Source organism: Somniosus microcephalus, chromosome 9 (genome assembly GCF_052327205.1).
Source record: "Somniosus microcephalus isolate GS21.2 chromosome 9, FLI_Smic_1.0, whole genome shotgun sequence".
Taxonomy (NCBI): domain Eukaryota; kingdom Metazoa; phylum Chordata; class Chondrichthyes; order Squaliformes; family Somniosidae; genus Somniosus; species Somniosus microcephalus.
The window spans coordinates 116,580,817-116,608,324 of record NC_140995.1 but is presented as its reverse complement, the minus strand read 5'-3'; the positions used below and the strand labels follow the sequence as shown (position 1 = coordinate 116,608,324).

Genomic DNA, 27,508 nt, shown 5'->3' with positions numbered 1-27,508 from the left:
GAGGACGATACCACTGAATTGGGAAAGCAGAGAAGAGGCATGAGAGGAGGATGGGGTGGTTAGCGTGTCAAAAGCTGCAGAGAGTATGAGGAGTTACAATACATCACACTCACAGTCGCAGCAAATGCCATTCTTTGGTTAGGATGTTTGTTGTGATGGGGCAGAAATCTAACTGGACAGATTCAATAGATCATATTCAGTGCTGTTTTTGAGCTGTCAGCTTTTCTGGGGCTGTATCAGTTTTTTAGTCAGCTTTTGCTGTTTTTTTAGGTTGGCATTTATATTTTCATTCTGTTCTGACCACTTTATTAATTAATGCATTTTTGGGGGTTTTCTCATAGTATGCATCATGACTGATGCATTTCAACAATGGAATTGTCGTCTTCAGAAGCAATGATCCTATTTCACTCCATCTAACAATGCAAATTCACAAACTGACCACTGATTAATTGTTGGCACACAAGGGTTTTATCTACAGAAAGATATAAGAATTACTTTCAGTGATGATGACATTTGGAAATAGACTAATAGTATAGAAACAAGTTCTAACTGAATAAGGGCAATAGCCTTTTGGGTGGGGTGGGGTCATCGGTTATTGAGATAGTCAAACGTTCCAGAGGGCTGGTGTGCTGCCGGGTTGGTGATTGGGAGTGGTGGGAGGGAGTCGGTGGGGTGGGGGTGGTTAGTGGTTGGGGGGGGGGGGGGGCGAGAGTTAGGGTGGTTAGTGATTGGGGGGGGCAGGGGAGTCGGTGGGGGGGGGGTAGGGTGGTTAGTAGTGGGGGTGGGGTTGGGGAGCGTTTAGTGCATGTGCTTAACAAAATTCCACTTTAACCGCTGACTGAGTTTTGAAATCCAGCCAAAAGTACTAGAATCTTTTGCAGTTGCAAGTGAAAAACGTTTGAATACTCAGCCCAGGCCTTAAAATTATGTTATGGGTGACTGATGTAAGAAACCTTCATCTGAAGTTCCTCCCTCTGCTCTTAGTGGATGTTTTAAACCATTTATTTTAAATGTTAAAACAACAGAGAAAGAAATTTTAAACCAATCCGTTAAGGGTTTGTATGTTAGTATCCCGTGGCGTAATTTGAGAGCCCTAGTCTTCACTGGAGACTGATCTACAGCAAAACAAACTGCTCATGAATTGTCACTAGTTTAGGAATCTCAGTCAGAGAGGCGACAAGAATGGGTGGTGTATGAAATAGAAATGTCATCGTGGTGCGGTTGGGGAGAAGACATTTTGGGGCATACTGGAAAGAGCCGTACTCTATTTGGACACCATGCCACATTTTGCCTTGATGCCAACACTCAGTTCAGCAAAGGGAAAAGCATTCCATCCCCAGCACCAACATTCCACAACTTGCTAAGCACAAAATTCACTAAATAGGGAGTGTTGCCCCTACATTTTCACACAATTCTCAATTCTCAATAAATGAAAGTGGATTATATCACACATCAAAAGCACATAAATATTGTGAATGGATGTTTTGGAAAATGGATTTGTAAAGTTAGTTATCATTTTTAAAAAGGACCCAGTCTAGTAAGCGACATGATGAATGAATGGTATGTACATAGAAACATAGAAAATAGGAGCAGGAGTAGGCCATTCGGCCCTTCGAGCCTGCTCTGCCATTCAATGAGATCATGGCTGATCATCCAAATTCAGTACCCTGTCCCTGCCTTCTCCCCATATCCCTTGATCCCTTTAGCCTTAAGAAATATATCCAACTCTTTCTTGAATATATTTAATGAACTGGCCTCCACCGCCCTCTGTGGCAGAGAATTCCACAGGTTCACCACTCTCTGGGTGAAGAAATTCCTCCTCATTTCTGTCCTAAATGTCCTACCCCTTATCCTTAGACTATGACCCCATGTTCTGGACTCCCCGACCATCGGGAACATCCTTCCAGCATCTAGTCTGTCCAGGCCTGACAGAATTTTATAGGTTTCGATGAGATCCCCTCTCAATCTTCTAAACTCCAGTGAGTATAAGCCCAATCGACACAATCTCTCCTCATACGTCCTTGGCTCCATATCTGCAGTGTTGAATATCTTCAAACTTTAGACTAAAATTATGTTAATATATGCATCCTAAGTTCAGCCTAAATTTTCACTTTTTTTAACTTCTGTATGGAAAACTGTTGTATTTGCTGTAACTAATAAAGGTTTATCCTCTTCCACTAACTATTATTGGTAAATGTATTTCAAAAGCCTCAGAGGCATCTTGTGGAGGTAAGGTGTGCAGGGTACATCAGAGCAGGGATTCAGCAGTCTTTATTTTTTGAGGGGAAGGAGAGTGAAAGGATGAAACTAGTTGCTGTGTTCCTACGTAGTACAAAGAGGTTTTATTCTACTCCACCAATGACTTTTGCAGAATTGCATGGAACCAAAATTATTCACTGTTCTGTTGTAAGGTTTGGCCAAAAGCAGTAAGGGAGGACCACACAACACAAACCACAGTAACATACTGCACAGCTTATAGTGATTATAAAAATGTAGATTTTTAACAAAGTTGCAGTAAACAGTCAATAATAATATGTCCATCTTGTAACCTTTGTATAGTCGTTTGTTGCCTTTCGTGCCGTATATATAGATTAAGTTGGGCAGAATAAAATACTTAGTCTGTCACATTTACATTGATATGTATATGCAAATAGATCATTTCTTATGCTGGATGTCACCTGCCTGTGGATGGCAAATTGGTGCATCCTTACCAATGATGATTATTCTTCAAAAGAACCAAATAATTACTAATGAATAATCGTATCTTAGCACAAGACAAATGATGTACCAAAGGATTAAAATAACAATTAAGTGATGTACGTCAATCAAAACAAACAAATGTGGCATGAAACATTCGCAAGACATGCGAGCAGTCATTTGGTTTGTTTTTCTATAAACTACCAATCTTTGTATATTCTATAAAACCACATTAGCTTTATTTTTTGAACCAATTTGAAAGCAAGATATGCTGAAAAAAATCATAGGGTTTCTGTTCTTCATAGTCTTTCACTGATATAAGTACAAAATATCAACAAGATCAATAGCATAAATGAAAAGCGTAATTTTAATATGTATCGGGAAAGAGAAAAACTAACTAAGATTAGGACTATGTGTGCTCATTCAGTTCCTTGTTACACAAGCTATTTAGGGGAAAAAGGCAAGGTAGTTGGAAGGAATTGTGGAAACATGGGGGGTAATTTTAACAGCCAAAAACAGGTGGGTTTGGGTCTGGTAGGAAGTTAAAATGTTAAAAATCTGATACAGGAACTCAACCCACCTCGAACCAGCCCACTTCCAGTTTTAATGGGGGTGGGCGACTAATCCGCTTTTAGGAGGCGGGTCGGTCATTGGAATCTTTTAAGGAGGCTGGGTGCCTTCATTTTAACAGGGCTTCTATTTCAACCCTTGTTGGCTGGGGAAACCCAGGTAAAAGGAGACAAGAAGGGCTGGATCCGTCGAGTAAGTACCTTTACAGTACTGCTTGTGAGCCAGTAGAAGCAGAAGTGTTTCCTCAGGGCCCAATAAGCTAAACTGTAAACACCCCACCCACCTTCACGGTCTACCCCTAAACCCCCCCCCCCCTCACCCATCAACCAACCCCCCATCACCGACCCCCATCTCTCTTCTGTGATCTCCGACTCCCCCCGGCACCATCTCTCCCCCGCTATCTCCGACTCTTCCCCGATCTTGGACCTCCTCGATCTCTCCTGACCCCCCACAATCTTCGATTCTCTCTACCCCCCCCCCCCCCAATCACCACCGACCCTCCCAAAAATGCTGTAGCCACTCCCGACATACCCCCCCCCCCCCCCCCCGGCAATGATCTCTACCCACAACAACCACTAAACCTACCTGATCCTTGACTGTTGACTTTCCTAGAGTGTTTCCCGCCCGACAGGCAGGCAAGTCTGTCAATCTGGCTGGCTTCCGGACAGGGCATCCGGTTTAAAAAAAACATGCATGCCCTAGAGTTAAAACCCTCCCCCGGGCTCCGAAACCCTAATCAAGTAAATATTGGGCCATAATATCAATTCTGTGTAGTTAATTAGGACATTAGGTATTTTTAGCGAGCAATTATACTACAGATGCTAGTCTGAGAATAGTATTTATAGAGTGCAATGCTCAGTCGACTGTCCTGAGTTATATTGTTGCGTGCATCTCACACTAGGCTTACCGAGAAAAGATATTTGCCCATTTGTGGTAGGACGCATAGGCAGAGCTTATAAAGGTTGAACTTATAAAATCACACTAAGCTGGAGTCATACTTCATCCAGTCTAATGTATCTCCTATTGCTGTGAGATTACTCACTCACGGTGGCTTCACATCTCTTGCTTTAGTGCTTGATAAAGTCAGAGTGCTGACCTGATTCCCTATTTCCAGTTTCAACGATGGTGACCATCCAGGGCCACTTTGCATCAACACAAAACTAACAACACAACTGTATCCTTAGTTTAAGTGGCAGAAGTACTGAATGCACAAATCAGCCAACCTCATTTTTGATGAATTTCATTATTGGGACAAATTTGACAAAGCATGTGATAATTTGTAGCAAAAATTAGTCCTATTTTGGCTTGTTAGGAATTATTGCAAAATTTATTACATATATTGCACTTGCATAGAATTATATTACATCAAATTTAGAGTACAGAAGCATGTCTGTGTCGGTGCTCCACACAAGCCTCCTCCCACCCTACTTTATCTAACCCTATCAGCATAACCTATTCCTTTCTCCCTCATGTACATATCTAGCTTCCCCTTAAATGCATCTATGCTATTCTCCTCAACTGCTCCATGTGGTAGCAAGTTCCACATTCTAACCACTGTCTGGATAAAGAGGTTTCTCCTGAATTCCTTATTGGATTTATTAGTGACTACCTTATATTTAAGACTCCTAGTTTAGGATTCCCCCACAAGTGGAAACTTTCATGGAGGTTTTATGACTTGAAAGTTTAATTTATGCACAGGTGAGAGTCATAATTTTACTAGCTGCCTATTGAAAATGCTGCTGGTACAATCTTTACAGCAGTACAACCAGAACACCAGATTTCACACTGCATTTGTTACCATTGAATAGAAATTTGCATCTTGTTCATTTGTTGTCCTTCCACCTGATGGTTGACCTAGGTAAGACCTAGAAAATTTGGGAGCATTTCCACACACTTTCCTAAAGGTAAATGAAGCAAGACTCTAGAATATTTATCCAACCTTTTACCCTGCAATATTCACCCTTAATCCAGCTGCCTTTCTTGGCATGACTTTTGCACAGTTCCAGCAAGAATCAGCAAGTTCCCTGGAGTACGCAAATATCTCTCTCTGTACTTATCCTTCTAACTCGCAAAGCTAGCTCCCTTTAAAGGTGCTAAGGGAATGAGTGTTAACTGCTTTCAATGGGAGTGACTTCCACTTGTGCGTGGGGTGAGGGGCAGGTGGGAGAAAATTCCTTTTAATCTTGAGGTTTTTAATTTTGTTCCCTAGGGAAAGATTTATTTGAAAGACGAAGTTCTGAAATGAATTTTGGGCTTTTTAAATAATTCTTTTTAAAAATATGAACTGCCAAGCAGTATAGCCATGACTTAACTTGCTTTAGATGGTGGATTCTGATCACAGTGGCATTTCAGACTAGATTTGGATTTGAACACAAAAATCAACTATTAGCAGTGCTGATGCTAATAATGAATATAAAATCTGGCCATCAGTCAACAGATCACAGGATAATTTCTACTGATTTTAAATAGATTAACTGTTTAGGGTGCATCGTACAGTACTTCTTTCCCATTATCATTATCTTACACACACAATTTTCAAATATGTGACACATCATGTATCCATTTGTTAAAACTGTTACGGTCAAATGGTTTTAGCAAAATAAGCCTCTTTTTTAAAAAAAAGTCTTAAATGTTTTACAGCTGGATTCTACAACTTTGATAAATTTAACCCATTAAAAGCAGCTTAAAATAGACCCCCACAAAAATGTTGTTTACTACTTGACTATGTCCATTGTCCTGTGTTTAATTTAAGAACCAATATTAAAAATACTTTGCATTTTTGAGGTTTCTGTACTTCAAGTTCTAAATTTTTTGTTTTCCTCTACTTTGAAACATTTGACATGAAATGGATTTTTACAAGATAATTGGGGCAATTAAGCGGAAAAAAAGTTGAGACATAGAAACATAAAAACAGAAGATAGGAGCAGGAGTAGGCCATTCGGCCCCTCGAGCCTGCTCCGCCATTCAATACGATCATGGCTAATCAACCAAATTCAGTACCCTGTCCCTGCTTTCTCCCCATATCCCTTGATCCCCTTAGCCTTAAGAAATATATCTAACTCCTTCTTGAATATATTTAATGAATTGGCCTCAACTGTCTTCTGTGGTAGAGAATTCCACAGGTTCACCACTCTCTGGATGAAGAAATTCCCCCTCATCTCAGTCCTAAATGGCTTACCCCTTATCCTTAGATTGTGACCCCTGGTTCTGGACTCCCCCGCCATCGGGAACAGCCTTCCTGCATCTAGTCTGTCTAGTCCTGTTAGAATTTTATAAGTTTCAATGAGGTCCCCTCTCATTCTTCTAAACTCTAGCGAATATAAGCCTAATCGACCCAATCTCTCTTCATACGTCATTCCTGCCATCCCAGGTATCAGTCTGGTGAATCTTCGCTGCACTCCCTCCATGGCAAGAACATCCTTCCTCAGATAAGGTGACCAAAACTGCACACAATACTCAAGGTGTGGTCTCACCAAGGCCCTGTACAACTGCAGCAAGACATCCTTGCTCCTGTACTCGAGTCCTCTCGCTATGAAGGCCAGCATACCATTTGCCTTCTTAACCGCCTGCTGCACCTGCATGCTTACCTTCAGCGACTGGTGCACAAGGACATCCAGGTCTCGTTGCACTTCCCCTTTTCCCAATCTATTGCCGTTCAGATAATAATCTGCCTTCCTGTTTTTGCCACCAAAGTGGATAACCTCGCATTTATCCACATTATACTGCATCTGACATGCATCTGCCCAATCGCCCAACCTGTCCAAATCATACTGGAGTTTCTCTGCATCCCCCTTACAGCACACACGCCCACCCAGCTTTGTGTCGTCTGCAAACGTGGAGATATTACATCTAGTTCCCTTGTCTAGATCATTAATATATAATGTGAATAACTGGGGTCCTAGCACCGATCCCTGCGGTACCCCACTAGTCACTGCCTTCCACTCGGAAAAAGACCCGTTTATTCCAACTCTTTGCTTCCTGTCTGCCAACCAGTTTTCTATCCAAGTCAGTACCTCACCCCCAATCCCATGTACTTTAACTTTGCACGCTAGTCTCTTATGCGGGACCTTATCGAAAGCCTTCTGAAAGTCCAAATACACCACATCCACTGGTTCTCCCTTATCTATTCTACCAGTTGCATCCTCAAAAAATTCCAGTAGATATGTCAAGCATGATTTACCTTTTGTAAATCCATGTTGAGTTTGTCCGATCCTGTCACTGTTTTCCAAGTGCTCTGCTATTACATCTTTTATAATGGACTCTCGCATTTTCCCCACTACCGATGTCCGGCTTACCAGTCTATAATTCCCCATTTTTTCTCTACCACCTTTTTTAAATAGTGGGGTTACATTAACTACCCTCCAATCTATGGGAACTGTTCCAGAGTCTATAGAATTTTGGAAGATAACCAGCAATGCATCTACTATTTCTAGGGCCACTTCCTTAATACCCTAGGATGTAGATTATCGGGCCCTGGGGATTTATCAGCCTTCAATCCCGTCAATTTCCCTAACACCATTTCCCTACAAATACTGATTTAATTCAGTTCCTCCCTCTGATTAGACCCTATGTTCCCCAACATCTCTGGGAGTTTATTTGTGTCCTCCTTTGTGAAGACAGAACCAAAGTATGTATTTAATTGGTCTGCCATTTCTTTGTTCCCTATTATAAATTCCCCTGATTCTGACTGCAAGGGACCTACGCTTGACTTCACCAATCTTTTTCTCTTCACATATCTATAGAAGCTTTTACAGTCAGTTTTTATGTTCCCTGCAAGCTTACTCTCATACTCTATTTTCCCCCTCTTAATTAATCCCTTTGTCCTCCTTTGTTGAATCCTAAACTGCTCCCAATCCTCAGGTTTGCTTCTTTTTCTGGCCAATTTATATGTCTTCTCCTTGGATCTTATGCTATCCCTAATTTTCCTTGGAATTTCCAAGGCACACTGTAATATGCAAAAGAATTCCTTAACCATTCATTTTCTTAAGTGTTGGGTGGTAGGTCCAAAGATAATACACTGAACTTAACACCTATCCATTTCAGTCTAAAGTTCAACTGTAAACAGTATCATAAACCTCATTGTTTTATATATTGCATGTCATAGTATTTTATTTAGAGAGTATTTGCTCCAATTAAAATGTACAAAAGCTTTTCTCCTGAAAAAAAATTGTAAGTTTGGAAAGACTTGGTGATGGTATACTGCCTGGAAAAAAACTAAATTGTATAGGTTTTCTTCTAAAACAAGCCAGTTACATCGTACTGCACTTAATAATTTTAGCACCAATGCAGTCTCTTTGAATTAACCATATGGAAGTAGCATAATAAAAATATTAAGCACTAAACATATTTCAAAATTAGTTGGCCTACATGATCACTGAAATAAACAGACAAAGCCCGCACAACTGTGCATGCATATTTCTTGCATTAAAGTGGCACAGGCAGAATGTTACAGCTATTCACATATAAGAACAGACATTGTGGAAGCCTATAGCTATCAGGTTTGGAAAAATACGCTGAAGTACTTTTTCCCTCAACCCCTCCCACCCCCACCAAAAAAAATTCCTATTTGCTGGTTCAAAGTGCCTTGTTTAGTCGTGTCCTCGGTTTCAATGAACACTTCAAGGGGTCAGGGGGAGCTTTATGTCATTCTAGCAATACAGTTTAGTGAAATGTAAGAATCACATTAGTACAGCTATGAGGTTATATTGAAATGTAGTTACTGTAGGCTGATATTTACATGCAGACATGCTAAATAAGTCAAATTTACATGGGAAATGGTGCAAGTTTTGTACTTTTGTGCTCAGTTGCCACACTAAGGTTGGTATTTAGGCCCATAATGTACTTGTGTTTTGTGCATTGTGCATATTGTGCACAATCGTGAATACTGCATGCTGGAAAACAGAAATGATCAGGGCAGTACTTCAGTAAAGACTAGAGTGCAATAGAAAGGTGAATTGTAAATTATATTAAGAAGGATCCAATTTTTTTAAGCTAGTTTGTAGCAGACGGAGGGCAAAAGAGGGATAGTTGGATAGAAATATAAGAGATCAAAAAATGATGGATATCTTAAATGGATTTTTGAATTGAATCTTCACTAATAAAGACTGTGGCCAAGTTCTGGATCCATTCATTTTGGCTTAGAAATGTATAACACATGTAAACATCACTAAATCCGATGTTATGAAAAAAACATTGAAGCAATTAAATGTCTGTAAAGTACTTGAACCAAATGGCATATAGCTGAAAAGAAAGAAAGGAACTAGGTGAACCTGTAGTTAATCTTTCTGGGAGTTCCCTAAATATAGTAGCTGTACTTGAGTACTGTAGGATATTGCGTGCTTATCAATATATGAAAAAGGAGTGATGCATGAACTAAAGCATCATGCACCAATTAGATCAAATTGGTAGTGGAGAAAATGCTGAAGAGTATTTTACATGACACTAATAATTTTACTTGTATGCAGAAGCCATAAGGAATAGTTAGTGTGGATTTTGAAGTGATAGGTTTGTCTCTCTCAAATCTGGTGGCAATCTTTTGAAGAGGTGAATATCTTCTGAATATAATCCACTTGGATTTTCAGAGAGCATCTAATAAAGTTCTTATATGAGGTTTATAAAGATTAAAGCTCATAGAACCAATAAAAAAATAACACATTGGATTCAAATAGAAAGCAGACGGTGATGATAAATGCGTGCAAATCTGCTGTCTATGTTTTCCCATGTTGCCACTCTCTCTCAGGCATTGTGTATCTGTAAATTGTGATGGCGGTAGATGGTGACTGCAGTGTAAGGGCTAAGTTACCTGGGTCAGGAGCAGGTTGGTTATTTTTGCTAATCTACAGCAAATTTTCTTGCTTAAGAGAAAATTTCACATATTGAGCCCCCCAACACGATAACTCCTATACAATGGTTGATTGACCTATTTGAATTTTTATGTGTAGAAAACTATTTTACTGCTGGTCTGATTGCTGTATCTTCTTACTGGCTGAAAAGAGGACACAGGCGTGGGCCATATTTGGGGTTGTAATCTAGACATGCTTCAAATTTTCACTATAGTTTCTTCCAGACAATACATTTTTACAAATAGTTTTCCTAACTAAATTGTTTCTTCTTTCTGCACTGTCCTCCTCCATCTTTACTTCTAAGTTTACAAAAATTCCTATTTTTTTGAGGAGAGAAAATCTGTGATGTAAAACACAATTAATTTAGACTCTATCTCAGTAAAATGATGAAAACAAAATCCTAAATGCAGTTTAAATTTTTTTTTTGGCACATACCACTTTAAAGGACTGATCAGTGATGTACAAGCTGATACTGTATTTCAGGCCTTCTTCCAAACAAGCAGTATCGCTTACTGAAAGCCTATTGCTTTTTTTAAACAGACAACATGGCACCATGTTTGATAAATAAGGCTTTGCAGTCAGAAATGTTCCAGAACGATATACAGTAAATCACTTGTCTGCCTTGTACCCACCCAGTTAGAGACTAATACCGTTTTCCTTTCCAACTAGTAGCCAAGGCAACCCAAGTAGCCCAATATTTACAGTAACAAAGCACAATTTATACAACTGGTGAAGAGGCATCAAAAGAATAACTTCACACGCCTATATAGATTTGTTTTTTTCTGTTCTTTTCCCCCATCCACCCAGAGCATGTGCTATTTTCCTGTGGAAGTTGAGCTAATGCTTCTCTGTAATTGTGGCTGTGACGTAGATGTATTTCAGGTGGATTAAACGTCCCTCCATCTTTCTGTCTCCTTTTTTGGTGAAGGGCTTCATATCTGCTTGGCGTATCCCTTATGCAGCCCAGTTCAGATTAGAAACTGACTTCAGAGAAATCGCAAGCTCAAGCCCACATCTAAATGTTTCACCCCACAGTGCATTGGCTTGTTAATATAGTGCTACTAATCTGCCGATGGCAATACCGTAATTTACAGCAAATGTAAACTGGAAAGAAAAAGATGTGAAATATTTTGTACTGAAAATACAGTTTTACTTATTTTAAATACGTAAAACTGTTTATGAATCTTCTGCTCTGTCGTTCCCTTTAATATATTAGAATGTACGCTCTACCGAATGATAGGTTGAATTGTGTAATCAGACACATTTTTCTTCATTGACCCGCCAGATTTCAGTATTATTTAATAAATGAAAAGCCAACCACAGTGATTTATGCTTTAACCTGCAAACCACTCTCCACCATGCAATATCAGTTTGAATACCAGAATTAGAAATGTTCCCTTAGCACCATTAAGTGCTGTATTAGTGCTAATACTTGAATTTATATAGTGATTTATGATGTTTAAACAACATATATTTATAGTGCCTTTCACATAACAAAACATCCCAAGGTGTTTTGTAGCATGATGCGGTGGGCATCAGCCAGAAGTAGGACAGGCAAATTAGAAGGTGACCAGAGACACAGTCAAAGAGGGGAGTTTAGAGGAGACTGTTGAATGGTGGGAGAGAGGTAGGAAGGGAAAACAGTTTAGGAATTCCAGAGCTCAAGGCATGGTGACCGAAAACTCTGCCATCAGTGATGGAGTGGAAGTTGCAATTAAGATCTAGAATTGGGCAGTTGGCTAGAAACATGGAAGTTATAAGCAGTAAGCTGCAGAAGGCTGCCTGAATGCAAAGTAGTTTCAAATTTTAATAAATATCGTTTTCCTTTCAGCATGCAATCTGTGCATCAAAAGGAGTTGAAGGACAGAAGGGTGTGTCTCCTCATCCTGAGGACTTGAGGATTACCTTGCTTTTTCCCAAAGACTTTGAAAGAAAATGGAGATTATATTGTCGAAGCTTTATTTTACGCCAGTCTGGCATTTATTTAAATCTATTAACAGTCAACACCTATGAACAGTGTGTGTGAACAGAAGTACCTGTGATCATGGGTTTTTCTGATGGTTAGAAAAGAATATCAAAGAGATTGGTTATAAGAGAATGGCTTGATGCTTATTGCTGTTAAATTCAGTCCCAAACCATTTTTAAGGGTGAAAGAACATTGGGCCAGAAATTCGGGTCTCCACGGGTGAGTACGCACGGGGTACTCACCCGTAGGCCCAATGGAAGTGCTGGTTTCCTGCATGCACTGCGCATGCGCGGGAAACCGGCACTTCCGTCCCTTTGAACGAAGAGGTTCAGAGTTCGAATGCGTGCGCGGGAGGGGCTGCGCGTGCGTATCGAACTTCGTTTTTTTTTACAGGTTTTCCCACGAGGGTAAGCCTGCAGAAGTTAGAAATGTAAAAAGCAGGTGTAAGGCCTGCTTTTTACAAAGTAAGTGGTGAATTAATTAAAATTAAAACATTTTTTCCACAGGTTTATTATTTTTAAATACTTTAAAGCAAGGTAAGTTTATTTTTAGCCCCGTTAGAAAATAAAATTATTTTTTTCAAATATTTAAATTATTGTTTAAAATAGTTATTTCATGTAATTTATAGTTTATTTTAAAAATGTGATTTTTAAAAAATTTAGTTGAAGATTTAGTGCTATTTTGGGGCCGTAGTACAGGTAGACTACCCTTTATCCGAACTTCCGAAAACCGAAACCCTCTAAAAACCAAAGGTTTTTTCGTTCAGCGTAAGTCGTGCGCACGACTTACGCTGAACGAAAAAACCTTCGGTTTTTAGAGGGTTCCGGTTTCGGAAGTTCGGATAAAGGGTAAGTCGTGCGCACGACCCCCCGCGGACCCCCCCGCCGGCCCCGACCCCCGCCGACCCCGACCCCCACCGACTTACGCTGAGCGTCAGCGTAAGTCGTGCGCACGACTCCCCGCCGACCCCCCCCGGCCCCGACCCCCGCCGGCCCCGACCCCCCCACCCCCCCGCCCGCGGACCCCCGCCGACCCACCTTCCGAAATCCGAAATTCTCCGAAAACCGAAACACGGCTGGTCCCGAGGTTTTTGGATAAAGGATAGTCTACCTGTATTTATAAGTCTTGACAGCACTTCCTGTCAGACTTATGAATGGAGCATTCCCTGCTCCGATTGGCTCCCCATGGCCCACGTGATCCCAGGGGATGCATCGAACTAACTGCGCCCCTGGGATACGCAAGCACTGCGCGCCGGCAGCTGGACCAGGCCCCGGATCGGAATTCCACGGGGGCCCAGAGCTCAACGGCCGGCGTGTAAGGTAAGTGCAGATCGGGGGCTTGCACCCGCGGGAAGCCCCCGACCTGAATTTCTGGGCCATTGTTTTAATATATAACAACTTGGAGACTGAATAAACAAACTTTTGAGCATTTTATGAGGTTTTTTATGGAAATTAATTTTCATTAAAGACTGTCTAAGTCAGCAAACTCACTAATCGTGCACTAAGTATTATGCTTCTGCACTCCTGCTGATAAGTCAATATCCCTGGTAATACTACTTGGCATAACTCCTTGTTCTTATAAAACCGCCAGCTCATTGTGAGCAATGGCATGGGAGATCTGCTAGTGTATTTGTTTTAATGATGTGACACTTTCCAGCTCTTTGGTATAGTAGCACCATATTACATGTTTTATTAATGTGAAAAATATAAAATATTGTCTAAGCCTAGAGTATTGGTCAACACATTTATAGATTATATAAAGTTCTGCATCTTTATGGCACATTTAGCTGTAAAATGTGGCTTTCATTCACTACACTATACCAATTACACGTTGCAAGAATGGGCTGAATTCCCAGCATTAATTTTTCCGTATCTGCACTTGTAGTAAACAAAGTTCAGATGTAACTGAGGGTTAGAAATATTCAAATTTGGATGCTGTTAACCTTGTTGAACTATGCTGCAGATTTGAATAATACTCTGATTTCCTTTATTACTATATCGTGTGACATTAGAAAAATGTTTTTTCACTCAAATTGAATTGTCTGCATTCCAGTATGAGCCAAATAAATGCAAGCAGATAAGTACTTTATTTTCTTTCAAGCGTAACTGAAGAAAAGGGCCATGTGCGATAGTTTCTTAAACTGGAAAGGGAGGAAAGAAACATGGGGGCGGAATTTGCGGTCGGAGGTGTACCTCCGGAGTTCGCCTCCGATCCCCCAAAAAATACGAACCTACCTGCTGGCTCCTGGGCTTCGGAGTCTTTGGGTCCTGGGCCTGCAGGCATATACCTGTGCAAAGGCCTATGGATCCCAAGGACGCAGGCGGTTCGGAAATGTCCCTGGGATAAGGTGGGCCAGGTCCTCCAATTAGAAAGGAGGATGCCATTGCTGTCATTTCCGAACGGAATCCCCTAATGACATGCAATGGAATCCCTAAATAATTAAATAATTTACACAATTCTAATAAAAATAAATGTTCCCATTTTCACATTTAATTAAAAGTCCCTTTAATGAAGCATTTCCAATAAAAATGTAATTTTTTGAAAAATAATTTTAAATATTTTAATCCGGGCCAAAATTTACAAAAACGTATTTTAAATGTTTGCGGATGATTTTTTAATTTAACATTTTTAATTTACCATTTATATTAACCCTTACGCTGGTGAAAGCAGGCCCTATGCCTGCTTTTACCAGGCGTAAGGGTTTTGTGGGCATTTGCTGGGCAGTAGTTGGGCAAATAGCCCAACTTTGTGCCAGCAAAAGTGATTATTCTTTCGGTTTGGTGAATCTGTCAAGATGAACCTCGATAGATCGCAGGTTCCGGGTTTTCGCGCATGTGCAGCGCATGCAGAAACCCGGAACTTGCGGGGACTTTTACAAGGTTTACGCTGTGCGTACGCCGTCAACGACCCCGCAAATTCCAGGCCATTGTTTGTTACATTGAGTACGTCCCAGTCCCGACCTCAAAGTTGATGATGTAGACTAACTTGAGAGTTGGTGGCACAGGGATGCAGTTGTGGAAGAGCAGTTGATGGAGTAGTACTTACTTTTCACAATTCCTTCATGCTTTTGGCAGAGGTGTGGCAAGTGGCTTTATGAACATAGGAACAGGAAAGGGCCATTTAGCCCCTTGAGCCTGTTCCGCCATTCAATGAGATCATGACTGATCTGCGACTTAACTCCATGCACCTGCCTTTGGCCCATATCCCTGAATACATTTGGTTGACAAAAATCTAACAATCCCAGATTTAAAATTAACATTTGACCTAGCATCAATTGCCGTTTGCAGAAGAGAATGCCAAACTTCTACTACCTTTTATGTGTAGAAGTGTGTTTCTTAGAATGGGTGGGTAGGATCTAAGATGTGAGTGGTGCTGTGATGATTTTGTCTAACCAGATTCTTTCTCAATTATGCTATTTTAAGTTGATTTGAGTCTGAAGATGTTCAAATTTTGTCTAGATGGAGTCATGTGTAGTTTCAAATCTAGACTGGTCAGAGTTCTGGGATTCCCCTAACCAAGACTGCCGAATTTGAATGTAGCTTGTCAAACAATGAAGTTTGAGATAAAGGAACGGCAGAAGAAGTGTCCTGCAGGCAAACTAACTAACACTTCCTCAAGATCAGGCCAGGTAGGTGTCCTGGCTGGTACAATTAACCATGATATACAGACGTTGATTGGGAACCACCATTCTGATTATCTGAGAAGTGTATGGCTGCAATGAGGACAAGCTGGGCTCAGGAATCTTAGTGAAACTTAGGGGAAAAACAAACTATTATTCCTTGGTGACAATAGAGTTTTGCACTGCAAAAGCATTCAACTTGTACCTAATGCAATCAGTGCAGACATGAGTTAGTGTGGGTTAGGTGCTGTATTGCTCCATAAATATAATTGGAAATCTGTATTGAACATGGCACATAGATATGCCCAAGTAGAGAAGGAAACACTAACTATGACATTTGCTTGGGAGTGTTTTCATCCACATGTATTGTAGAATTTAAGACTGATAATTAAGAATATTTGAGGTATATTTGCAGAGAGAGTTTAAGGAGTTACCAACTGGATTGAATAACAAGACTTCAAGGGTGGTAATCTCTGGATCACCCTTCATGCTAACGGTTAATGGGGAGGATGTGTGGCTATAGGGCTGGTGCAGGAGGAAAGGGGTATTGATGTGAGATCTGGAACAAGTGAAGGTTATACAGGAGACATAGCTTTCACCTGAATCAGAATGAGGCTAATATTCTTGCAGAGAAGGTAGGATTCAAACTAAAGACCCGTAATTTCTGATAGGAGGCTTCCTGCGTGCGGGTGCCTCCTATCGGAAAAAAATTGATGCTCTTACCTGAGGGCTCCCGAGATCTGGACACTTACGCACCTGGGCCTCTCCACAGTCGAAATGCGCAGGGCCCACGTATCCCAGGGGCGCATGCGGTTCACAAGCGTCCCTGGGATTGCGTTGGCCAGGCCAGCCAATGAAAGAAGGGAATCGCTCTTCGTACTTTTGATAGATAGACCTGTCAAATATATGAATGGAGATCACCCCAAAAAGACACTAAAACATTAAATAAAATTTTTTTTTAATCACTTTTTTAAAATGAGTTAAAATTACATTAAATTAAATATTTTAAACATTTAATTTTTTGAAAAAAGTAATTAAAGTTTTTTATGGGGCTAAAAATAAAGTATTTTTAAATTCTAAATGAGTGAAAAAAATATTTTAAAATATTTTTTAAAACTCTTATGCTGGTAAAAGCAGGCCTTATGCGTAAGCTTTTACCATATGTAAGATTTCTAAGTGTTTTCAGCGGGCGGAGGTTCTGCAGAAAGCAGAACTCTCTGCCCGCAGAGGTCCTTCTCCAGGGTAGGCGATTGATCTGTCAAGAGAATTCTTGACAGATTGGAAATGCCGGTTTTCAGCGCATGCATACACACCCGTAGGCATCGGAAAATACGGGCCAAAGATCTTACTTGAGATCCCTCTCACGGGCTAATTTTGCTGCATTTGTATTGAATACATTGAAGTAAAGCTTGCATACCCCTGAGATACTAGTTTGGCTGTGCCTTTGTGGCATTTCCAATGTCCCTACGGGTGTGTACACAGCTCATACACACCCGTAGACATCGGAAAATACTGGCCATTATGGCAGGGGTGGGGAAAGGCTTGGCTTGGGACTGCTGAAGTAGAGCAGAATTCATAAAGCTGTTGGAGTAGAAAAGAAAACCTAGTTGAAACAAATAATGAGAAAGTATTACCAGAGAAGAAAGTGTTGAGGTTGAGAGAGATGAAACCACTGTCAAACAAGGGGCAAAGGATATCAAAAAGTTAAATGAGTAAACAAGGAAAAAGATTTTAAAAAAATGAAGATAGGGTTGTGTGTTACATACGTGATTGCGCAAAGAGTTCAAAACAAAATTTGAGAGTTGGAAGGATTAACAACTATGGAGAGGTATGATATAGTAGTAATACCAGAGATGTGACTTGAGGCTAAACAGGACAGGGAGCTTAATATTACTGCTTATAACTTTCTTTAGGAATGATGGCAAGTAAAGGATTCCATCGCAGAAGAGCAGGCATAGAAATGTTGGGCCAAATGACTTCTTTTTGTGCTGTAAACCTTTTGTCGTTATTTTTAAGAAATCAATCACTGATTGTCCATTACACATACAAAATTTATTGCTACAGCCGAAGAACTATGAGCTACTGGAATATATTGTACGCAACCGATTGCATGTCCCTAGTAAAGATTGGCCGTAATTCCAGTGATGGTGAAGTAATAGTGGATGTGCACAGCTTGTTGGCATCAGTACCCATGTCTGAACACCGACTTGCACAACTCAGGCAGGAGACTGTTACAGACAAAGATATCCAGTTTCTCCAAGAGACTATATAAAATGGATGCTGAGTTCTTCAAGGAATAAAGACAGAAAATGCTGGAAATACTCAGCAAGTCAGGCAGCATCTGTGGAGAGAGAAACAGAGTTAACGTTTTAGGTCGGTGACCTTTCATCAGAACTTTTGTTCTTCAGGGAAGTTGTGGATTGTTGGAATTAGAGATGAGCTCTCGGTGATCAAAGGTCTAGTTTTCAGAGACTGTATAATTGCAATTCCTTACAGCTGAACTAAAGAAACTTCACATGGAACATCTGATTACTATGAAATACAAACATGGGGGGAATTTTTACTTACCGATGTGCTGGGTGGGGGGAGGGGGATTCCAGTATTGCGCAGGAAACCCGGAAGCCTGGGTCTCACAGCGTGCGTCTTTTGTCATTGACAGGTTCCCCGCCCGGAAGTCAGTTTGATTGACAGGCTTGGCTTCCAGTCGGGCAGGGAGCAGGGTGGGGGGGGGGGTCCGATCTCTGACCCGGGGTTGGGGAGTGGGGTGAGGACGATCCCTGACCCTGGGAGGGGGGGTGGTGTCCAATCCCTGACTCCGGGGGTGGGGGGGTAGACCTGTTGCTCCTGGCCCACAAGGAGTTCTCCCCGAGGCTGTCCTCGCCTTGCCACAGCTGCCACGTTTCCTGAGGCCCAGGAAAGACGGCCGGCCATAGTAAAACCTGCACAACAGGTTAAATCCGAGGCTTCCAGCCTACTTAACATATTTAAAATACCAACCCACCTCCTGGAGTTGGGTTGGAACCGGCTTCCCGACACCTCGAATTTTTGGCCATTTAACCCCCACCCGCCCCAACTCCCACCCGCTCACCCATGTTAAAATTCCCCCCCCCCCCCCCCCCCAAGAGTCTGTGACGTTATGCATTGGCCTAGATCGAACCAAATATATGCATTCTGGTGATAGATTGTGCTTCATATTTCATTCTTCAGCATAAGCGACAGGCATGGAACTCAACTTGCATTCAGTTACCACAAGATCATAATAGAATGTTGATTAGTTCGGTAGTATTCTAATTAACCAAAAATCTACCCTTTGAGAAATGGCAGCAATAAAATTGTCATTAAAACAATTAAATCAGTATTCCCTAGAAATGTATATCAGGACAGATCTTCAGTGATAATTCCATTAGTTTGTGGATGAGTGGGACTTTAGGCATATTGGCCTAGAAATTCAGTTACGGCCCGCCAGCAGGCTAACGCCCAAAAGTTAGCGCTGCGCGCGGAGCCAGGTGCGCCCGTCAGATATTCGGCTTTTGCGCCCCAAGTCGGAACCGGGCGCTATTCCAGGGTGTGCCCGCCCCCGCTTGGGGTGCTGAAACTGAATTTCTGCGCTGTAGGCCCCGCTGCGGAGCGGCAGGCTGCGGTACTGCAGGCCTCCTCCTTCTCTTAAGGGGGAGGTGCCTGCAACAGCGAGATCGCCGCTGGATTGTGCCGGCAAATGAGCCCGGCACCACGGAGAAGTGCCGGGCTCGCGGAAAGCAGCCGGCAATGCCGCGGGGGGGGGGGGTGGAGGAGGCCGGGGAAGGAGGTGCGGGCAGGCGGCCGCCGAAAAAGCGGCCGGCCGCACCTCCACCTTAAAGCGCCCCAGTAGCGCAGCAGTACGGCCCCGTTTTTCAATCGCTGTTTGCGGCCGCTGCAGAAGAGGCGGCCGCAACTAAATATGGGGTTTGGGCCGGAAGCGGGGCGGAACCGGGGCACTGCGCACACCGATGACGTCATCGGTGTCGGCGCAGCGCTACCGGCTACCGCCGCCATTACCGCAGCGCTGAATATCAGCGCACCCTCTTACACTGGCGCAGAAACCCTATTTGGGCGGTAACTGGGCGCAAAGCCCACTGAATTTCTAGGCCATTATTTCTGTACTATTAGCCCTAAATCAAATGATCTTGTTGGAAAAATAGGACCCACAGCTCAAAACATCATTATATAAAGGCAAGTGACCAGAGTTAAGATCTGTGCATAAGTTAACCATGTACTAGAGCATAGCTTTGGACACAGTGTGGTGGCAGTGAATATAAGTTGTACTAATTTGAACTAAGCAACACCAATCATACCTATTGTGTTGTCCATTTCGCCTCACTATAGAACAAAGCAGCTTATGATTTGTTAACTCGGTCTGCATGTGGAGAGATTGAAGAAATACACATGTAAAAGCCGTAGAGATCTGGTCCAGATCATGGGCCAGTCTCATTATTACACTTCTTGGCCCCACTACAATACAAGTAGCTATAGGAGAAACTGAGGCTCTCTTCATTAGAATAAAGAAGATTGAGGTGATCTAATAGAAATATTCAACATTAGGAGAGGTTTTAATAAAGTCGGAAAACTATTTCCACTGGTTGGTGAGTTGGTAACTGGACAGCATACATTTATTTAGAAGAAGGAAGGAAATGGTTAGGGGATTTTTTTTAATGCAGCAGGTTGTTAGAATATCGAATACCCTACCAGAAACAATGGTGATTACTTTAAAGAGAATTAGATAAATATTTGAAAAAGAAAAAAGTAAAAAGATGCAAGGAAATAATTGCAGAATGGAACTAAGTAAACAGCTCTTTCAAAGCTAGCACAGGTGCAGCGGGCAGAATGGCTGGCTTATGTACTGTACAATTCTATGATACTACAATTCTTATAGTTTTGCAAATGTAAATACAAAATATCTTCTAAAGATTGCAATTGTTGAAGAGTTGCTAAATTCTAGCTGTTAAAAATAATAAAACGAGCTACAACTTGGAAAAGTAACAATCTGCAGTAAGATGTTTTCACAATGTTGTTCAGTGTAACACAAAGTGAATAAGTGCTATTCGCAAATGCCAGTAGAATCATGGGCCTGAATAGTACATACCTTCAGTTTAAGCCTGATGTTTCCAGTGGCCTAAAATAATCATTGATGTAAAGGAAATGGCTGTGGCTGATTAACATGTTGGGTTTCTTCCTCTTTCTCAGCATCTGCTGCGATGATATGGAGCTTGCTGTGTGTGACAAATAATTTAGCAGACAGCCTATGGGAAAGTTGTGAAAAAAGCACATTAAGATAGAAACCTGCCACAATCTAAGTGGAGATAAGACAGCCACAGTAGAAGTGCGCCATCAGCTGTTGTACCTCGGTGGAAGTTTGGATGTGATGGTGCTCTACCTGATTTTCATATTCACCAAAAAATTTGAATATCGATGGGATAATGAGCTGAATCCAATGCAGAAAATATGTTTTGCAAGGTGTTGTTTCCACTACAGGCATGTAAACTGCTTGAAGACTTATGCAAACAATATTGAGCTAGTTTGAATATTAGCTATGATTGTTGACTGGGTTGCAGCTTTTTATATCCTGCTGGCCTTTTAACCAAATTAGAGTAATAATTCATGAAGCCAACAATTACCTAACTCGTTTTATTAAGGTGTCAGCATAGTAACTGCAGTAGTAAATCATTTATCTCCAACCAGCAACGTTTAAATTCAAATCCAAAGAACAATTGTGAGCTATCCGCTATTAGCACTGCTATCAGCAAGCATATGAATATATACTTTTTTAGCAGCAGGGGAGCATTCCATTTCATTTGGGAATAAAAACTGCCGCCACCAGGTGAGTCTTGAAAAATGCCAACACTCGTCAGCTATAGAGGAGGCCATTGTTTTGATTGCCCCACATTTGTGTGGTAGAGGTTCGGAGACCTTGTGATGGCAAAATATTAATTCAAAAGCTCTTATTCCAAAAGTTATGATTTGAATATTTTTCCCAGTCAGACAAATGTATTACAGCATCAATCTGCAATGCTACTGCAACATCTATTAATCAATATATAAACACAACAATTTTGGATCATAGCAATATGCTGTGTTTTTGATTTTTCAGAAGTGTTAATGGATATTCTTTTTCAGAAACGATATATTCAGTTACTTCTGACAATTCAAGGAGTTTTAAATCTGTTCTTGGCGTTGCAGGTACGCTCTCGGGGATGCTCGCCGACCTCTCCAGGAAACTGCTGTTTTGGTTGAAGATATCGTGCATTCTCAATTGATTAATATGGTAAGGTTTAGCTAAAACACACAATATTGAGGCTTGTATTCTGGGCTTAATATGTTTTCGAAAAATGAAGTAAAGCAAACCCTTTGGGCGCACCCAACATTTGTGCTGGAGATCATGTTTCAGCAGCCTTATTGAATTCTTTGAAAAAGATAACAAAAAGAATAGATGAGTGCAATGCAGTGGATGTGGTATACATGGACTTTCAGAAGGCCTTTGATAAGGTACTACGTAAGAGGCTCATGACAAAGGTCAGGGAGTGTGGAGTCAGGGGCCAGGTAGCATTACGGATTGAAAGATGGTGACAAAACAGAAAACACAGCGTAGGAGTTGAGGGAAGTTTCTCGGATTGGCGGAAAGTGGTGCCCCACAGGTATCCGTGCTGGGACCACTGTTGTTTACCATATACATAACTCAGGAATTGAAATTTGCCAATGATAACCAAATTGGGATATAATTAATAATGTGGAGCATTTATTAAGCACACTAAAAAGCATTTATTAAAGTATTGAAAAGGAATATTAAAGGATTATTTTAACCTTGAGATCCTAACGTACTTTGTTACACATTACTGATCGATTTTTAAAAAATTCTCTCTAGTTATGAATAATAAAATGTTTCGCTGTGTTGTACAGAAATCCAGCTGTGACACTATTTATTTACTAATCTCAGATGCACACAATAGCTTCTCCTTCATGCACTGAATTTGGGAGTTAATGCATAGTGGTGTATTTTTAGTGTCAGCTTGGCTCATTTGCTGGCACTTTCACCTCTGAGTCAGAAAGTCGTGAGTTCAAGCTCTGTAGTGTATGTAACTGTTCTACCTTTAAGAGAACTATTGTATGTAACCGTCCACCTTTAAGAGAACTATTTTAGGTGTGGCACTACTTTATCTTGGCTGCTGTATACTGTAATACCGACGGTGACCACACCGGTATATAAGTGCTGTGTCAGGATTTATTGGGCAGATTCGCCCTGACCTTCGAATAGTAAAGTCCTGTTAAAGTTACTCTTGTAGTCTGTGTATTAATTCGCCATAATACCTACAGACTTTACAGTGGCGACGAGTTCGATCTTACCCTGCGGCAACAATAATTCCGAAGCAGTTAACGAGCGTCGAGAAGAGGCACCCGCCCTCGTCGTTCTGCTGAGAGAAAACTCGAGTCTGCAGAGCAAGGAAGAAGGAAGAATTCAGACACGAAGCCTTCCATCAGCAACAGGCACTGATTGTCCCTTCTGCCACGGTGGTGAGTGAGCCGATCAGCACGAGAAGCAAGTCGGCCACGGTGACTGTGAGTAAAGGGAAAATAAAAAAAATAAACGGAGGATAAGGGCGGTGAACTCGACCACGGTCGGGGGAAAGGAGCCGGACAGAAGTCGGGCCCAGAGGCGCTGAGACTGGGGCAGCGTGGAGCACGGAAGCCGCGGTACAAGCGGGCTGGGAGACGCAACGGCGTCGTGAGACAGCTAAACCGCGACCGGCGAAAAAGGCCGGGCAGCTACCGAGGCCACGAGGCGCTGCGACCGGGATCGTAAGGCGCGGGAAGATATAAAAATAAATAAACCGCGGTGAACTCAGCCGCAGCCGGGGAGGAAAGCACCGGACTGCGAGAGGGCTGGGAGGCGCGATTGGAGTGAAAAAGGCCGGGCAGCGACCGAGGCCACGAAGCGCTGCGACCGGGATCGTAAGGCGCGGGAAGATATAAAAATAAATAAATCGCGGAGAACTCAGCCGCAGCCGGGGAGGAAAGCACCGGACTGCGAGAGGGCTGGGAGGCGCGATTGGAAGCCGCTGAGGGAGAGACAGAGCCCGAGCGAGCGGGAGAGACAGAGCCCGAGCGAGGGAGACTGAGCGAGATCCAGCCCAGCAGCTGAAACTGTTCGCCGTCAACGGGTTGTACCCAGCGCCGGTTGCCCTGCCGAGAAAAGGGAACAAGGAATGCACTGAAGCCGACGCGCAGGCTGCGAACCCCGAAAGCCAGCGGTCGTCGCCCGAGGGAAAAGCTTACCCCTCCCGCCAGGGGAAGAAACGCGGGAAGCCGCCAGTAGGCGGGGAAGAAGACAGAAGCAGGAAACCGCCATTTTGAAAGTGGGCGGGGAAAGAAGACAAGCGCGGGAAACCGCCATTTTGAAAAAAAAAAGTTAAAGAAATATTTCGTTGTTGTTTCTCAGGAAGAGTGTGAAGATGCCTAAGCGTAGTAACAGCAACGGTTTCGATTCCGAAGTGGAAGATTGGGCCACGTATGTAGAACGCATCGAGATATATTGTAAGGTCAATAAGATAGCAAATTATGACAAAGCTCTAACCTTACTAAACTCAATGGGTGCGAAGACATACGGGTTATTGAAGCATCTTCTATCACCAGCTAAACCGGCGGATCAGTCTTTCGCTAATATTGTTGCTGTCCTGAAGGATCATTTTAACCCCGCACCGCTGATGTTAGCGGAACGATCAAAATTTTACGTGAGAACGCAACGAAAAGAGGAAAGCAACGCGGAGTACCTGGTTGAACTGCGTAGGCTAGCAAAATACTGTCAGTTTGGGGTAAATCTGACAGAGGCACTGAGAGACAAGTTCGTGTGCAGGATGTCGAAGGAAGGAACACAAAAACGACTGCTCGAAGAGAACGATCTTACACTTGATAAGGCTGTCCTTATTGCAGCATCGCACGAAGCCGCAGCGAGAGGCAAGGCGGAAATGCAGCGGAAGACAGCGGTACTCAGTGTGGATCAAATGACTTCGGGTACAACGAAATGCTATCGTTGTGGGAAGACAACACACGACCAGAACCAATGCTGGTTTAAAAACCAGGAATGTAGAAAATGTGGCAAGCTTGGTCACATAGCTAAGGTATGCCGGTCAGGAAAGAAGACCAGCAATAATAAGTCACCGCAGAAGAAGTACAGAAAGGTACATAAGGTGACTGGGAAGAGTCCAGATGAACAGAATTCGGACTCAGACTCCAACAGCAAGGAACTGGGTAGTCTGAGGATTCACAATGTGAGTAAAGAAGCTGACCGACAAACTATCTGGGTCACACTACAGATTGCAAAAGTCCAAGTGAAGATGGAAGTGGACACCGGATCGGCGTTGACGGTCATGAATAAGCAAGATTACAAAAAGTTATTCAGACATATTCCCCTACGGGATACGGAGATAGTATTGCAGACATACACGGGGCACAAAGTATACCCCATCGGAAAGATAAAAGTCAAGGTGAGATACAAGGACAAAGATCACCAAGGGATGGACATGTATGTGCTGCCCAAGGGAGGTCCACCACTTCTGGGACGGGAGTGGATCAGGAAAATAAAGATAGACTGGCATTCACTAAACACAATGACGGTAGATTCCGGAAAGGAAGATGTCAAACCTGAACGGTTGTCCAGAATATTGGACGAAGTTAAAGAGGTATTCCAGCAAGGACTGGGAACACTGAGAGGAATTAAAGCAAAAATCAAGATTGCAGAACATGCAAGCCCAAAATTTTTCAAAGCCAGATCGGTACCTTACGCGATACGACCTGCTGTGGAGGCAGAACTGGAAGAGCTTGAACGTTCAGGGGTACTGTCTAAGGTGGACTGGAGTGAGTGGGCCACGCCCATTGTTCCCGTCATGAAGTCTTCATCAAGTAACAAGCCAGGGGGACCGGGAAAGGTCCGCACCTGCGGAGACTTCAAGATCACAGTTAATCCGGTGCTTCACACGGTACAATACCCGCTCCCGTGGATTTAGGATATCTTTGCTTCATTGTCTGGCGGGAAACACTTCACCAAGATAGACCTGGCACAAGCATACTTACAAATGGAAGTCGAGGAAGAGTCGCGCCAGTATCTCACAATCAACATGCACAGAGGCTTGTATCGTTATAATAGACTGGTTTTTGGAGTAGCTTCGGCTCCAGCAATTTGGCAGAGGGCCATGGAGCAGGTCTTACAGGGTATTCCAAGCACGCAGTGTTACTTGGACGATATCCTGATTACGGGAGAAGACGAGGAGGAACACCTCACAAATTTGAAACTGGTGCTCACCAGGTTGAAGGAATATGGCCTTCGAGTTAATCGCCAGAAATGCGAGTTCTTCCAGAAACGGATCTCGTACTGCGGTCATGTCATTGACCAAGAGGGGCTGCACAAGTCACCTGACAAGATAGAAGCTGTCGTGAAGGCCCCCGCTCCGGAAAATGTATCACAGTTGAGATCATTTCTGGGGTTGATTAATTATTACCACAAGTTTCTGCCAAATCTATCCACGGTGCTGCATCCGCTGAATGCTCTGTTGCGGAAAGAAGTACCATGGAAGTGGAGCGAGGACTGTAAGAAGGCCTTTCGCAGAAGCAAGGCGTTGATTACCTCTGAGGAAGCGTTGGCTCATTTCAACCCAACGTTACCTCTTCGTCTAGCTTGTGATGCTTCTCCTTATGGAATTGGAGCAGTACTTTCACACAAATTACCAAATGGCTCGGAAAGGCCAGTCGCATTTGCGTCCCGATCATTGACCTCCGCTGAGCGAAATTATGCTCAGATAGATAGGGAGGCCCTCAGCCTTGTGTGGGGAGTAAAGAAATTCAATCATTACCTGCAGGGCAAGAAGTTCACATTACTGACAGACCACCAGCCGTTGGTGTCCATATTCAACCCTAACAAGGCTGTTTCCACTATGACAGCGCAAAGGCTACAGAGGTGGTCCGTGTTACTTGGGGCACACCAATATGACATCGAATACAAAAGGTCCAAACAGCATGGAAATGCTGATGGGCTATTGCGCCTACCGTTGCCAATAGTAGAAGAGGCGACTACAGTGGACCCGGTAGAGATGTTCCACTCATCCATAGTGGAATGTCTACCAGTAACAAATTCGATGATCGAAAATGAAACAAGAAATGACCCGACTCTCTCACGAGTCTACGATTTAACAGTGGAGGGATGGCCAGCACATGGCGAACCAACGCTGCCCGCATTTTCGCAAAGAAAAGAACAGCTGTCAGTGTGCCGAGGAACCTTGATGTGTGGATCTAGAGTGGTGATTCCACCCAAACTTCAGCATAAGGTGCTAAAGGAGCTTCACGAGGGGCATCTGGGTGGAGTGAAAATGAAGAACCTAGCAAGAGCGTTTGTGTGGTGGCCAGGTATTGATGGAGACATCGAAGAAATAACCAAGAGCTGTCTAGGATGCCAGAAGGTCCAAAACGCGCCACCACAAGCTCCTCTGCATCCATGGGAGTGGCCCTCATCTCCTTGGCAAAGGGTACACGTCGACTTTGCTGGTCCATTTATGGACTCAATGTTTCTAATCGCGGTGGATGCACACTCCAAGTGGCCGGAGGTAATAAAGATGTCCTCTACAACCACGGAAAAAACCATCACAGTATTAAGGACCATATTTGCCAGGAATGGGCTGCCGGAACAGATCTGTTCTGATAATGGACCGCAATTTGTGTCCGAAGAATTCAGGAAGTTCTTAAAAAGGAATGGGGTCAAGCACTACACGTCAGCCCCATACCATCCCGCCACCAATG

General features: G+C 42.7%; 1 protein-coding gene across 20 annotated transcripts in view; it reads left to right on the top strand.

Annotated features, from left to right (window-relative positions):
• Window positions 1-27,508, top strand: part of supt3h (SPT3 homolog, SAGA and STAGA complex component) — a 637,210-nt gene that overhangs the window by 337,675 nt on the left and 272,027 nt on the right. For 19 of the 20 annotated variants that reach the window (XM_085997053.1, XM_085997051.1, XM_085997050.1 and 16 more), the window contains one exon: window positions 21,908-21,992. The exons of the other annotated variant lie outside the window; for it this stretch is intronic. In XM_085997053.1, the coding sequence (XP_085853179.1) occupies window positions 21,908-21,992 (85 nt within the window). The remainder of the gene's footprint in view (window positions 1-21,907; window positions 21,993-27,508) is intronic. 20 annotated transcript variants of the gene reach the window in all.